We start from the raw sequence: 15,869 nt of genomic DNA on the forward strand, positions 1-15,869 counted from the left end.
TTTCAGGGGCACGGCCACTGCTGAGATAGAAAGAGCTGCTTTCTGGAGTATTTGGTGGGTAACTGACTGTGGCCTGTGTCTGCCGAAATCTCACAACACAAGGGCTCTTCAGTGATAGCACCAGGAGAACAAACACTCCGTGGCAATGGCCTTGTCGGTGGCTTGGCAATGAATGAGAGGTCACGTTACCCACTCACTGCTAGGCCACCTGCTCGAAGTCAGGCCAAGCCTATGCTGCCTGACAGTAAGTACAATTGAGTGAAGATTAAAGTGGCCCCCTTAGATACTTGTCACTGGCACTTTCATGGTCTCCTGTATATTTGCTGTTCATTGCACTAAAAACCCCATTACTATGGATGCTCATTGACACTGCGTGCCAGCCTCCTCTGTGTGTCCAAGAATTCACTTGGCACAGAAACTAAATTGCACACAGAGTCGTTGGTGGTGAGCCCATCGGATGAGAGTTGAGGCCCACGTCTGGGTCAGAAGCAGAAAAATTGTACTGTTGAGGGCCTGCTTCAATCAAATTTGTAATATATTTATCTGAAGTATGTATCAGCGGGGGACAAGTGAGTTGTCATATCTGCTCCATTCCGACACTAGTAGTATCTTAAATTTGACTTAATATTAATTCCCATTAAGAAAGGGGGAAGCATTTTATCTGTTCTGAGGTATCTACTTCTGCTGCCGGTGGACTTGGGAAGTTATGAAGAATGATGTTTAGAGTCATTCGGGGACAAGAATTTACAATCCGCAACATGAGTGAGGGATACTTCACAAAAAACAGAAATACATAATATAAAGATTGAGCCTTCTTTAACAGAAACAGATTTAAAGATCAACACGTCTCTTGATCTTCGGTGTAGAAGACCTAGAGATAAAGTTGAATTTAGACGTAATTAAAACGGAAGGGTGTATCATGCGGATATAAGCTAAAATACACCAAAGAGAACCAAAATAGGTAATGTTGGCTTTAACTATCTTTTGTCTGCTATTCTCTAGAAAGATAACTCACATTCAAAGGTCCCAAAAGAGGTTACACTTCTGAGAAGCATTAATTAGGTTCCTAAGAGGCCAAGTGTTCTAAATGCATGCTTTCGAGAAAAAAACATAAATGGCTGCTGTTCTGACTCATAATTAATTGTAAAGCGCAGAAAATACATAAAGTACTTGGTCACAATGTCATTTCTGGCATCTGGATTTAACCAATATTGCCTCATATTTCAGAGGTCTGCTATGCCATTTTTGTATGGTGCTGGAGTCATATGCATTTGAATACACTAACATTTATAATGGCTTAATTTCAAAATGGCTGCTCCAAATGTGCGCTAACACTGCATAGTTACAATATGTCTTGGAATACTGAAATTAGAGATCAATCTGGAAATATATTTTATATTGGGAGAAATGTATTTACAATCAGGAAGTAAATAAAGCACTGTCATATCATATTTATTGCAAACAATGGCAGTTTTTTCAAACTATATAAACAATTTAATGTTAAACATATTTCTACGATTTAAAAAAAAAATAGGAAAAAATCCTTATTGTGTGATTATCAGTGAACAATGTGATCTATAGGTCATTATAACAGTCAATATATAAAATCAAGAAATTTACTCATGAAATATCTTATTCTGTTTCGCTTAGTACATAGAATTACTAACTATCCATTCCAGGCCTCATTCATGTACTTAGCCATTGTTTGTTTAAAGTATGTAGTTGATTCCGAAATGGTGTAATTAACTTTATGTATCAGTGGTATGATAAATTGGACAACAATGTTTTTCTCTCTCTCTCTCTAACACACACTTATAAGAAAATATATATCTAGGTATAGTAAAATACATAAATTATTTCAGTTTGTGTACCTACTGAATAGAGATCATGTGTAAGCTGTGATATACCACTGTGTCCTACATGGCATTACACATTGGTGGTATAACAGTTTATAACAATTTCTATATTCTGAAGAGCTTCGTCTTTTACCATGTTTTGTTTATTAACTTTTGGAAACCCAATGTAATAATGTGCAGTTAAATGTGTATTCATTTAATATGCAGAATAAAACATGTATTTACAGCATCCAAAGTAAAAACTGACAGAGGTACGAAACACTTGACTACACAGTGTTACTCACAACATAAATTGGGTCGACAACTGAACCGTTCTGTAGACACACTTGCATTGTATGAGTTATAATTAAGTAAACTACAAAAATGCAAGTGACTACATGTAAACAAGTACACACACATGCAAATATATTTTCTCAGTTAAAATTTTCCGATTTTTTTTTATATCTAAGGTTTATTGTACAAACACACACTTGTGCCTAAAATTCAGAAAGTGTACACTAAAAGTAGTCAGCAGAACGTAATATGGAAATCATTGGTATTTTTACAGAAAGGATGCTGGTTTTGCTATTGTTTAAACTACTAAGTCACTTGATTCACTATGTCTTAAATGTAATAACACATCTGATTTATAGGTCCTAAAAAATAAATTTTCATAGACTTAAGTCATTTTGAAAGAGAAGAATAAGAGAAGATGATGTCAACAGAATGATCTTACCTTGATCCTGCACGTAATATGCCAGAAACAAATCGAGCTCTTTGACCGATACGGTTATGTGGTGTGGCTGGACGCAAAGTGTGGGGTTTGTGCAGTGTGGGGACTTCACAAGCCTCTCCCCATCTGTACTTTCCAAGGGTATGCCTTTGAAGAGGATCACCATGACCAGATCCAGCCGCCAGACCTTGTCGGCCTGTCGCAGGCAGTCGATCCGCCTGATCTTACCCTTTTGGTCGGGGTTGGACAGCACGCAGCATGGGTGCTTCTTTCCCGTGACCGTCAGTACAAAATCCTCCCGGTATTCTTGGCGGATGTCTTTGCGGAGTTTGGCCAGCAGCCTGGATGCCCACTTCTGCTTGATTTCGGGCTTCTCGCTTAAGAGTTCGTCCTTAACTGCTCTCTCCTCATCCTTGGACATCCTCTTCTCATGCTTCTTGAAATACTTGCGTTTTCTTGCCTGGAGGTTGAACCAAGTGTAGGCGATGGCACGCACATGTGGAAGGAGTGCCTCGATGAAAGGATGGAATTCATCCTGGAGAGCGATGGGGAAAAAAAAAGAGCAAAAAACAAAAGTCAACTTGATTTCAAATGAAGTCAACACATTTGGGCAATGTTTCAAAAATATTTACATAAATAAATTCAAGCAAATATTTACTGAATATGAGCTAACTACTCTTAATTAGACTACGTAAAGCTGATGAATTAAAGAGATCAAATTATTAATGTGGACATCCTAGTTTTCCTCGAATCCACTGCATGAAAACAGAAATTGAGACTTTATTGTGAATGCCTGAGAAATTCCACGCAACGAAGCCTGAGCAGCACATTGAATGTGCCATGCTCTTAAATGAATTTACTAGTCAACACTGGCGGGAAGTACCATTCTGTTTTCTGCAAAAGAGGATGTCGACGCTTAGAACATCGAAACTGATGTGCTTAAAATACAAGAGTGGATGGCACAGCTCGCTTCTCCTCTGGGTGGCACAGAAGCCCTAAGCCCCTTACGTGCTGGAGGTAGTTCCACATCGTTCCCACATCTGAAACATGCTCACAAAAACAGAGGGTGCTGGTGGTGTAGAGAGCATGCGCCATTTTCACTCGATCCACTTTCTTATCGAATGTCCAACATCCCTTCGCTGAAGCAGGCCCATTCCTTTACTGGTAACTACAGAAACCGGTGCACAGCAAGAGAGGCTTTTCACAGCATCCACCTCGAATCCCAAAATGCCTCTTGTAGAGGACTCTCACACCACCTCGACTGCATGATTTCTTCATTTCCCTTTGGGTGAAATGGAAACCACCAAAAACAAATTACAATCGTCTCCTTCTCTGCCACGCTTGAGATCCAAGTCCCTTAATGCCAGTTAAGGGGAACCTGCCGCATAAGTGTGGCAATTGTCCTAACCTTCTAAAACGATTAGTTTTGGTGGACAATGTGAAACGGCAGCTTGGCACATAGTGTGCATTCTTTGTGCTCCTGCAGTCTGGGGGAGTGTGACTTTAGAAGTGCTTCAGTGGGCAAACACAACTTTTTTGCAAGGCCTACAGTTTACTAACTTGAGGGTGTGCCTTTCTGTGCTGTGCAGCCCAACCTGCATTTGCTAAATACATTTAGTCTCCAACACAGAGCTCTAGGTTTGTGTCTGTATTTCATTCCCGCCTGATACGCTTAACAATCAATCCAATGCACGGATTGTTGCCCTTGTTGAACTCTATTCTAGCGGATGCCTTCAGAACGCCATAAAAACCTATCTCTATCATGACCCTATCGATCAACTAGAACCTCAATGTTCTTACTGACTTGCGTGAATGACGAATTGTAAAGAAGACCACCCCTGCGTTGGATTTCAGTCTTGCAGCTGTTACTGTGGATATGATTGTGGGCCCAGTGTGTACACCAGGCTTAAGGTCGCCTATGAAAGGAAGGGGGCACATGGGACTGATGAAAGTTTTGAACCAGATGTTTACAACACAAGCTGTACATATTTATATCATATGATGGCGCCCTCCAGGCCTGTTTCTCAAGGAATTACTGGCTTTCTTGCTTACACATTGCAAAACTTTGCCAATAACATACATTTAATTATTTGGAACAGAGTAGGCCGAGGTGCGCCTCTGAAGCCTTCACAATTCTTTATTCAACCGTTAGCCATTTTTTAAAAATATTAGCAACCTGTCCTCACTCTTTCCCGAGATTCTAATCACTGGGTCTACATAAGGATGCCTTGTGTGACCAACAGTCTCATGCAAGGTACACTTCATGCTTTGCATGTCAGAAGAACATTCTATGTGCATGTGGGTAAAACACACTCGGCAAACAAGAGGGGAAAAAATCAACATTTCCAGTAACCGTACAGGAGAATGAGTGAATACTTGCATGAAGCTGAATAAAATGTCAACCAGGAGACTGCCCAGCAGAGATGGGAACAATTCCTCTACTATGCTTGCTCGACAAACTAGGCCGAGCAAGGGAAGGGGTTAAACCACAATCTATTCTTTGTGTGGGAAGCCTGCCCTGCTCTGAGCAACCACAGCCCACGATAAGACTTCCCTATCTTTGGAACCTTTCGCATGCCAAGCTCTTGGACTGCATTTTCAGTTTGCTATAACCATAGACTGTGTTGTCCCTGAGACTACAGTTTTGGCGGAGAGCGTTTCTAATAAAACAGGTCGGGTTCCACACTGTCGATTCAAACTGCTCTCCACAATCTTTTTCCGCTTTTTTACCCCCAATGCCGTACAGTCCCTTTTACTTTAAAGAAAAACATACTTCCATTTGCCCTTTTGAAATTAACCAAATGCTGCAATTTTCATAAATGTTTAGGAATACTTCACTCACTTTTGCATGTCAGAGTGACTGTTTATAAGCTATGCATCGCTTAATGTAAATACAGCCAATATTGAAATTTCCACATATACAGTAGCAGCAATACTGCAGTGGTGAGCTTGACAGAGCCTGCAATGACAAATTTCTCAAACTTTTAGTCCAATTCACATAGCGTGCCCGCGCTGCGCCTGACTGTAGACTCCACGCACACTTTAATGTACAGTCAGCAGCTATTTTTCCAAGAACTATCGTACTGTGAAATATTTTCTGCACTTCTGCGAATGTGTCAAATTTCTTTAGAATATGTCACTTGACAAACAAAAGTCTATAGTGAAACTACTGCAGAGTGTATACCTTTTGTTACCTACATACACTCTTGGCCAGTCCAGCCTGCACTGTGTCGGAGACGTTCCCGCGGCCCAGAAATTCACCTTTTGGTAAGTACACTTTTTTCTAAAGGGATATTAAATAGGGCACTACTGGAAAAAATACCCTAGACAATCAATGAAAACATCTTTGGTTTAGATCTTCTCCATTTTAGCCACACTTCTGTGCATTTGTCTGTTGGTGGTGAATTAAACTACCAAACATGAGACGGCACTGCAAGATAATGAAAGGGTAGTCATTTGAAAATACTTTTTCGGAGTGCATGTTTTAAGCTACCAGACATTTTACTTTTTCTTCTTTTATTGTGGCCAGCAAGATATAAGAATTTAAGATTTTGAAAACCACTGCAATAAAAAAGAAACTGTATGATGCAGAATCACAGTCAAGCATTTAGAAATGTCTTGTGACGGAACTGTCTTATGGGTCAGGTGGGCAGGAAAGCCAAACGATGGCTTATTTCTTAGTTCACAGAGAAGAAAAGGAAGAAAAGAGAACTGAGCACTAGGTCCTTAAGACCAGGAAGAGACTTTCGCAGTTAGTGCCTGAACCCCACACCTGTGAGGCATAAGACTTTCCAAATCCCTGAGATATGGACTACACACACATACCACCACATTTCCTTTTTAATGTAATATTTATGTTTTTTACACCATTGTCTTGAGAGCGCTAGCAGTCACCTACGATTAGAATGTGCTCTCCAACTTTTACACAAATTGGCAAAGAATCAAAAGACATTGGTTTATGGGGAATTGTCCATTGTCAAAAGATATATTGTCTTGTTGGGATTTTGTATATGTAGAAGAATTGATCTGCAATTTATTGAGATCACACGCCTCCCCTTACTTTTACTTTCGGTGCCTTCCCCCAACCTGGGAAGGGAAAGCCTTTCAAAGGTCTTGGACTCTTGTGAATCAATGGCTAAACTCTGGAGGAGGCCTAGTGTTGATGCAAGGAAGATGATTACACTATACATTAAAAACCACGGCAATCAAAATAGATGTTTTGTATAAATTCACCGAAAGGGTTCAAAGGTATATCACTAATTAAGAGCCGTAACGTTCATTCTGTTGGAGCACTCTCTTACTACTTGAGAGAAAGGAACAGGAAAAAAGAGGGAAACAAAGAAAGACTGCCCACAAAAGTTCAATTGAGAAACGGTAAAAAAAATAGAAACACAGGAAAGCAGACGGTGACAGACAAAGAAAGAGACACACACTAAAGAAATTATCAAAATGAACAGTTTACAACATACAAGGCAAATTGGGTGGGAAAAGTCAACAAGAAAGGTTGGAAATGGAACATGTGCAAGAGAAAGTTGTACGGCACAGCATTTATGTGACATGTGAGAAAAAGCATGTGTAAAATGTTATATATTTTTTTTCCCATGGTGCATATTAATTACATGTTCCCTGATAATTTAAAGTGTTCTTCTACCTTTCCTTTTTCTGATTAAAAAGAATTTCCTTAAGTAGAAAATTGATTCTAGGCTAAACAATTTGTGGTGCTGTCTTATGGAACTATAAACGGTTTCAAAATACGCGAAAAACACAGTAGTAGGCAAGTGCAAAATTAAATTAAAAGAGTTTATTGCTCTATCCTATAAAAGAAAGTGCATGTAACAGAAGTGAACTTCTGAAGTAATCACAGCCCATGCACTGTAATCTCAATTGTATTTTTTATACAAAATGGACTCAACGTACATAAAAAATGTAACCATAAAAGTCAATATACTTGCTAAATTGCTATAAGAAATACATAGATAGACAGACATGTGTATGTATTCTTCTGATCTAATGCCTTCAGTTTTTAGGACTAAAGGTAAAATGCATCTATGTTTATCCACATCTATATGTAGTTAGTTATTATTGCTTTTTTGCTGTGGGATGTATAAACATTAATAATGTCACTGCCATACCTTTAAATTGCAAAAAAAAACATATTTAGCAGATTAATTTAAGGTAGAGCACCTCATAAAAAATAAACATATATTTGGCATTGGTGACGATCAAGGGAGCCACAAAATGATAAAGACAACCTGGACCGTAGATTATTTAATATAATATTAATTTCAATTCTTGGCAAGGGTCGGGCCTTTGTGATTCAATAGTGTTGAATATGTGCATATTTGGGAAGCATGAAAAGCTACTCCCTAGTTAAGTGTTATATGAAAGATACATTACAAAGGCCATATGTGGGAGTCTATAATATTGCCCTTGATTAAACTACCTACACTATGACTAATACACATGTGTCCTTGTTGTGGCTATTGTTATTGCACAAACAGCAGATTTTTTTTAAAGACATTTGTCATAGATATGGGGTCATATACTTGGAATATTTTGCCACGGAGCCGAGGCCCATAAAAATTCCAACTTTTGCGCATGGAATGTAAAAAAATAAAGCAAGGAAGAATATAGGTGATGCTATATTTTGGCTAATAACGCCTACTGTGTAACCTGGTTATATTTACAAGGCTGCTTTGCCCTGCCCTCTATGTTATATGTACCCAGACCCAAACACTTTTAGTATAGGCTCATAATACATGGTTAGCCATTATGTATACATATACACACATGCGTACACACGACTTGAGCATGATATATGTTTCATATTGATCTCCTGTAGTGCTATAGGTTCATAAAGTATACACTATAGGGCTACCTGCCTGCTGTGTTTTTTAAATATATAAACTTAAAGAGAGATGAAAGCGTATCATACTCAAATCTGTGTGTATATGTGGATGTGTATGCGCACACCTCCATTTTTATTATCTGAGATTTTTTTCCCACTAATTGTTTATTTATTTCACACAAAATCAATTTCATGATTGCTTTGGAAAGCAGATTAAATATGTTTACAATTAAACAATATATTGAGAGTAGCGAGAAACTGGGCACAGTGACTGGGCAAGCATCCTGTGACATAACTGTCCGTGCAAGCCTCTTCAAACATGTCACATAGACTTAATGTTGGCCACAGATATCACCTCTATTGCCAGAAATTCCCTTCTTGGCTACCTCTCTTTGTCTGTCTGGGACTGCTGGTTGCCCCAATGGTTATTGCAGAAGAAGTGATTTTCAGCTGAAGTCTACAGTTCTACGAAGTTGTGCTTGTGTGCGATTTTGGGAAATCCAACTACAGTGTTCTTTCTGCACGAAAAACACTAGCAACAGTGACCTGCTAGGCAGCTGGTATCTGTAAACTCAACCGTGCATTGTTTTTTTCTTTCCTTTTTATATTTGTGTATTCAGGGTTAGACCGAAGGAACATTTGAACTTTTGGCAGTTAAACCGCCCAAACTCCAACTTGACGTTCGGCGGTTACCACCTCTGTCTAAAATCACAGGGCTTCAAAGTAGTCCCATTCTCTTACTCGACAATGCCACCTCCCTCTGCTAACTCGACGGTGGTTGTCGGTAACATGGCGCTAAACCACGAGGCTGAAGTACGGATGCTGCCTAAACGTCATAAGAATAGAACAATCCATACCACCAGTTTTTTTTATTTTTATAAATTCAATGCAAAAAAACGCTTCTCTGCGCTTCAGTACTTTCCAAGATGTAATTAACAACTTTAGCTACGTATGGAAAACAAGTCACAGATAGGACTCAATGCCCGTGGGATATCGAATCACTGCTGTTTGTACAGTAACTATAGCTAAACATTGAATGTATATAGAAACATGATGCATACGTTTGTGCCTTTTGTAAATGGCACCAGAGCCCCCGATATGGTTTTACATGAGCCAACGTGGTCTGCATTATTATGAGGCCGTTTTTGTTTTAATTCCCCATAGGATGCTCAGCGGAAATACACTTTTAAAGCAGTGGTGTTTAAAAAAAATTAGACAAATAAAATATTCACATTTTGAATGATGTGCATGTAAATATGTGTGTGTGTGTGTGTGTGTGTACACACACACACACAAACACAAACACATATTTAATGCTCCCTTTGACTGCACCATGTCCATGTGGCAAATACGAGGAGACTAAAAGCTAAATTATACATAAATAGTTACTCAAAGCTGGTGCTGCCGAAATAACTCCACCCATTACTTTGCTGTATAATTGGAGTGTTTTACTTATTACATACATCTTCAGGTGAGCATTTATGTGCAGATGTGATACATTACACATGATTTATATATGTGCAAAAAGATATAACATGGGCTTATGATTTAAGATAACATCGCGTGCATGTCTGTGGAGCGGCAAATACAAAACTTTTTAGCTGGAAAGTGTATCACAAGAAAAAAAACGTGGCTGGCCCTTCGCGGGGGAAAAAAGCAAGAAGTATGTATCCTTTCGTGCAACACAGTGCCCACCCAGCAGGCCCCGACCCCCTATGCAACTCTGTAGGTCGGCACTGTCGGTACTGGGATACGGTCTTAGACTGCGGGGATCCCATGAAAGCTGTGCCGTATGCCACAAAAAGCGCTCCGCAGATGTCTGCTTGGCGATATGTTTTGGAGCTATACAGGATAGATAGATAGATAGATAGATAGATAGATAGATAGATAGATAGATAGATAGATAGATAGATAGATAGATAGACAGACAGACAGACAGACAGACAGACAGACAGACAGACAGACAGACAGACAGACAGATAGATAGATAGATAGATAGATAGATAGATAGATAGATTTTACTCGAAGAAAACCCATAGTTTTGCAAACTTCGTATACATCTATCTAATAACTGGCATTAAAAATATCTGTTATATCGCACGTCTTCTTTACCTGAGTGAGGCAGATAGGGGAATACATCATGACTCCGTTGGGAAACACGTTGCCAGATATCCAGAGCAAAGCACCCAAGGAAAAGGGAACAATGTCATCTATTCATCCCCCAGCCACCTGAGACCGGGGGTGAAATCAATCACGATTGGCCCTCTGCGAACAAAAAAAATCACTGCGCCGCCAGTGCCGCTAAAAAAAAAAACACGGAGTCCGAGACTGCTTGGAAGGTGCGCGGCTTCCGGGGAGGTCTCTGCTGGGGTCCGGCTGGGCGCCCCCACCCCACGCGCGGGTGCCCCTCCGCCCCGCGGTGGCACGCTTCTGAGAGGGGCTGGCACCTCGTCCTCGGGCTGTGGGGTGCTGCGGGAGTCCGGCCGCGGAGCTGCAGGCAGAGGAGGCGGCGGGGCTGGGACGGCAGCAGAAGGAAGCGCCTTCACTCCCTCCCGCCTTCTTCCTCTCTCGTCTTCCCCTGGTCCCGACCGGCCAGCAGCAACCTGAGCCAAGCGCCCTCCCTCGCGCGGTCTCCCCTCTCTCCGCCAGTGCTGCTCTCTCGCTGTCACACAAAAAATGATCTCCGCGGAAAAAAAAATCAAAACCATAAATGCCCCCTCCCCTCCCCCGCACCCGAGAGCTCTCCCCCCTCCTCGCCGCCTCTGGCTCCCCCTGCAAGCCTGGCTCCCCTCTGCAAGTTGGAGTGAGATTGCAGCAGGCACTGAGCGTCCCCCGCCCTCCGGATTCAGAGGTTTTTTTTTAATTATTATTTAATTACACAATCGTCCCGCACGTTGCATTACACTCCACCCCGCCCCCCCTGCCGGCGCGCATTCCCAGGCGAACCGGAGCGCCATAACTTTACAGAAGGTTTACACCCTTCTCGCAGTTGTTTTTGGGGAGACCTGGTTACTTTCTCGAACTCACTCATGAATGAGGAAACGGGACCGCTGCCTTCTCCTCCCAAACCCCAGTCATCAAAGAAATCAGGGATTGGAACATTCCGCTACAGGAGGGTTGGGAAGGGGGTACATGACCATCTCCACCACTAACGGCTACCACCCAGCCATCAACCACACAGAAAAACCACACACCAATCACTCCCCCCACATACTCGGCCCCATATCAATCCTAGCACTCAACCCACCACCACCCATCCCCAGCCACTTTGACCCTCTCTGCCACTTCACCCACCACAATCCATTCGTCCCACCACCGTTTCCACCACAAGCACACATCTTCCCTACATAACCACTACCGCTGCACCGCTCCACAATGATTAACCTGCTCTCACCCTCTGCCACTTCCACCCAACACCAATCACATATTGGTGCGCCTCCACAACCACCACAGCTTCACTGGTACCATCACACCCCCTCCGCTACCAGTCCCCTCCAATTCACCACTCCCCCAATACTGCCAAAGCACCGTTACGACCCCCCCCCCCCCCCCACGACCCCCGGCACAGCACTCCATAAGTGCCGGATGACTCACCAGTTGAAACCTCCACATGATCAACCAACCACAGAGGCGCACCCACTGCACCACATTAAAAACGTCCACTTCAATTGCCAGCACCTTTTCTTTATTCCACCCCCCACAATACAGCCACACCACTACTTCAAAACTAGCACCATTCCACCAGCAGCAGTCCCAGACCCACCCCCACTCACCCACAAGCCTCACCACTACTCTACCTCCACACACACAACAAAACCACCATCACCCCTTTCCCACCAAAGGTATTCCAAGGAAACTCCGGCGACGGTTTTGGAGCACGTGCCAGGTGTAGGGTTTTGAGAAGGAAATCAAAGGTATCCAGAGGGCCGGACCCACCTTCGGTCAACCATTACCACAGAAGAAAAAATATCCCACTTTAAAGCACACAGCAAAACTGGGACACAAAGTATCTTACCCCAGTCGTTCAAGGGGTAGGTGGGTATCATAATTACTATTACTGCCACCCTATAGCCGGCGTAAATCGCCCAATCTGGACCCAAAACGCGCTTTTTTGAAAGTTTTCGGTGGTGGCAGCAGTAGTTAATAAAAAAAATCTATTCAATCTCACTCAAAAACGTGGCTTGGCACTGGAAGCAGTGCTGGGTGGGTACTTCAAGGTCTTGGGGGGTGATGGCTGCGGGGTGGGTGGGTGCTGCAGCGAGAGGACGGGGCAGGCGGGAGCTGCGCGGCGCTGCACTTGCGGCGTGAGCCCGGCGCACCCCCGCCCCCGCCGCCGCTGCGGTTATCCGGGGTCAGGGCAGCCTGGGGCGGCGCTACTCTGCAGCCCGGAGCCGGGGAGAGGCACGAGTCTGTGGCCGGGAGGAGGGAGGGTGAGGGCGGCCGCACGCAGGATGAGTTCAGCCTGAGCGCCGTGCCCCCCAGGCCGCTCACAGCAGCATGCAGCCGGCACCCGACCCTCGGTCCTAGCGCGGGGTACCACTGGCCCCTTACTACGTTGATTCGCTTTACTTTTTTTTTTTACTTCTGTTTGCTTAATTCGCTATTTGCTTTCGACTTTTTTCTTTTTTTTTTAATTAATGTTCCATTTAGTTACTCAACTCCTTTGTTTTGCTGTACTTTAATGTTTTTATCCTTATTCAATCTATAATTTTGTATTTATTGTAAGATGCAATAGCTTTTTCTAACATGCCATTGTTGACTTTTTCTTATATTTAACCCATTATTTTAATATTCTTTGTATTAGTGAGTGTTTTTTGCTTCGTTGCCTGTATATTATCTATTTTTGTTCTTGTTTATGTGTTTGCTAATCCGTATTTGCCATTTTATATCATGTTAAATGTCATTCCTGTCCGTGTTTTACTAAGTCCATCCCGTGCTTACTTCCCTAATTGCTTGTTTTTTTATTTAATTTAGTGTGTGTGTTTTTGATGTCACTTTTGAGTGAGGTGCTGCAGTCCCTGTGCTGGGCAGACTCAATGGGTGTGCCTCTGCATAACCCACCTCAGCTGCTAGCAGGCGGTGGGAAAGGGCAGTGTGGGGTGCTCCCACCCCCTCCCGCGCCAGCATGAAGAGCCGCCGTGCTCCTCTTTCTAAAGTGCTTCCAAGGGGCTGGGGCACTTGGCGCCCCCTCCTCCGTGCCCGCAGCGTGAGAGTGTAAAAAGCAGGGAGGGGCGGTAGGGAGATTATTCAAATGCGCCATTGTTCCCAGAAACCCCTCCTCTCCTCGGGCTGTGCCGGGCGGTTTCACACTGAACCGTCCCCTGCAGCGCATTAGGGTCTCGCCACCTTAATTACCGCCACTCTCAACAGCCTTCATTGGTCTCCCTGCGTTACTCTCACGTTCGCTGCATTACCCTCACGTTCACGTCTTGCGTCACCTTCGCTGCATTACTGTCACTCTCACTGCCGTGACCACCCTCACTTGATTACTGCCTCTCTCTGTAGTGTTGTCACTCTGACTACAGGTATTAGCGGCCCCATCAATTGCTCCATCACCCTCGTTGCTGCCTTCAACACCCTCTCTCCATCACTGTTATCCTCACCAGTCACTCACCACAGTCAATACAAACACCCCTGCCGCAATTAACAAACCGACCAACAGCTTCCCCACCCTCACTGCAGCGAGGTCAGCCCCACTCACTCCTTCATTACCCTCAGTGCATTACAATGACCCTCGGGTCACCATCTTTGCACTACTCTTCATTACACTCTTTGCACCTGTCACTGCCGTCGTCACTGTTGCAGCTACCCCTAGCTGCCTTCCTCAGCCGCGCTGCATATCTGTCACCCTCACCCCTTCAACGCACACCCGGGCCATCGTGTCACCCTCACTGACATCAACACCACTCCCTTCATCTGCCCCACTGGACCCCCCTGGAAGCCTCACTGCATTACTGTCACCCTCACGCGCGCCTCCATCGCTCTCGCTGCATGATTGGTGCCCTCACTGCACTGCTATCGACCTCACTGCATCATGGTGCCCCTACCCTCCCTGACGTCATCACAAGCACCCTCACGGTTGGGTGCGGTGAGTGTGGGTGTCACAGCAGCCGAGTTCACAGGTCACGTGATATCAGACGCGCCCTTCCTTATACACCCATGCGACAAACGTCTTTAACGTCCACTAGGTCCACCTTTTCACTAACCACGGCCAGTGCCCTCAGAGCCGCGAAACCCCCTCCCCGCGGAGGAGGCGCTTGGCACTGCACTCCTTGGCACGCTCTGCAATCTCAGATTTCGGGCCTTTGGTGCTATTGGAATGAAAACATGACCTGGGATGACTGCCACCGCAACCTCAACTTTCTGAAGAGCCTCCAGCCTGTCCCCGGCGCCGGCAGCCGTGAGTGTGGTGGGGCCCCGGCCCCCACCCTCCTCTGGTGGACGCCGGAGCTCCGCGGCGCAGCTCTGTGGGCACTGAGTACAACGCGGCCTTTTCATAAGGAACCGCTACTTCCGCCTCACTTTAAGTGAAAACCGCTAGTTTGTCGTGAAAAGAAGGCCCTTAGTAACCCTAGCACGACGCATGGTGTGTATCCCTCCGCAGCTCTATGGGCACCGTGGGCCCTGGAACAGCAGAGCCTGTCAATGTGATTACCCCTGCTGCTCCTTAGCTCAGGGCCCCCATGTGTTGCATAAAGAGAGGGCTGGGTATAGCTGTGACGTCAGGACAAATATGTGCACAGTTCTTAAGCTGTGCTGAGACCCGAGTACCAACCAGGGGTAAGGAGAGGTCGTTAAGGAGCAACGTGTCCACCGCAAAGAGCAGCGTTCCTACCTAAAGCAGCAGACACTCTACTTCCTGAAGTACTGCCCCTACCACATGGAACATCGTATATTCCCCAGGAAACAGCGCCTAGGAGGTAGGGCCATGCCTATACCTTCGATTCTGTCTTTCCAGTTCCTCCGCAGCAGCGCGGACCATTCCGCCACAAGCTGGGCCGGAGCACAGCACCCGACATGGCGCAGTGCAAAGAGTCCAGGGGCCCTGCGGCATCGCGACAAAAGCTGCCAGGCGCCTTGAAGCCCAGAACTGCACCCCGAGACGCAGCTGAAGCCGGCCATTCTGATTCTGTTCCCAGACTGCAGGGACGTATATGGCCCCGGCAGAGTGTCCAACTTACGAGCATAGCGCCCTCCATGGGTCAGTGCCCATAAGTGTCTGGAAGAGGCCATGTTGGCGCTTTACCTAGCCTCTCATAGAAGTAAACGCCGACATGAGCCGTCCAGGAGCTGCACTCTATTGTCTTGGTGCCGATTATATTGCTTTGTCCTTTTATGTTTAAGCTCTCCATTGGGACCCAGTCTGCTGGGCTTATTCTTTACAGTAAATCGACAATGCCCGGCTTTCAATTCTGGTTTCTCAAGTGCTTAACCTGTATAAATCACCTGATGC

The 15,869-nt window shown here is 44.5% G+C and overlaps 1 protein-coding gene across 7 annotated transcripts in view; it reads right to left on the minus strand.

Moving 5' to 3' along the window:
• Positions 1-15,869, minus strand: part of NFIB (nuclear factor I B) — a 630,357-nt gene that overhangs the window by 325,386 nt on the left and 289,102 nt on the right. For 5 of the 7 annotated variants that reach the window (XM_085633719.1, XM_085633741.1, XM_085633700.1 and 2 more), the window contains exon 2: positions 2,572-3,103. In XM_085633719.1, coding sequence (XP_085489845.1) covers positions 2,572-3,103 — 532 coding nt within the window. Of the gene's footprint in view, positions 1-2,571; positions 3,104-10,528; positions 11,210-15,869 lie in introns of those variants that run through there. The other 2 variants (XM_085633732.1, XM_085633711.1) reach the window with 1 other exon arrangement.

The sequence above is a fragment of the Triturus cristatus genome, chromosome 2_1 (assembly GCF_964204655.1).
Source record: "Triturus cristatus chromosome 2_1, aTriCri1.1, whole genome shotgun sequence".
Taxonomy (NCBI): Eukaryota; Metazoa; Chordata; class Amphibia; order Caudata; family Salamandridae; genus Triturus; species Triturus cristatus.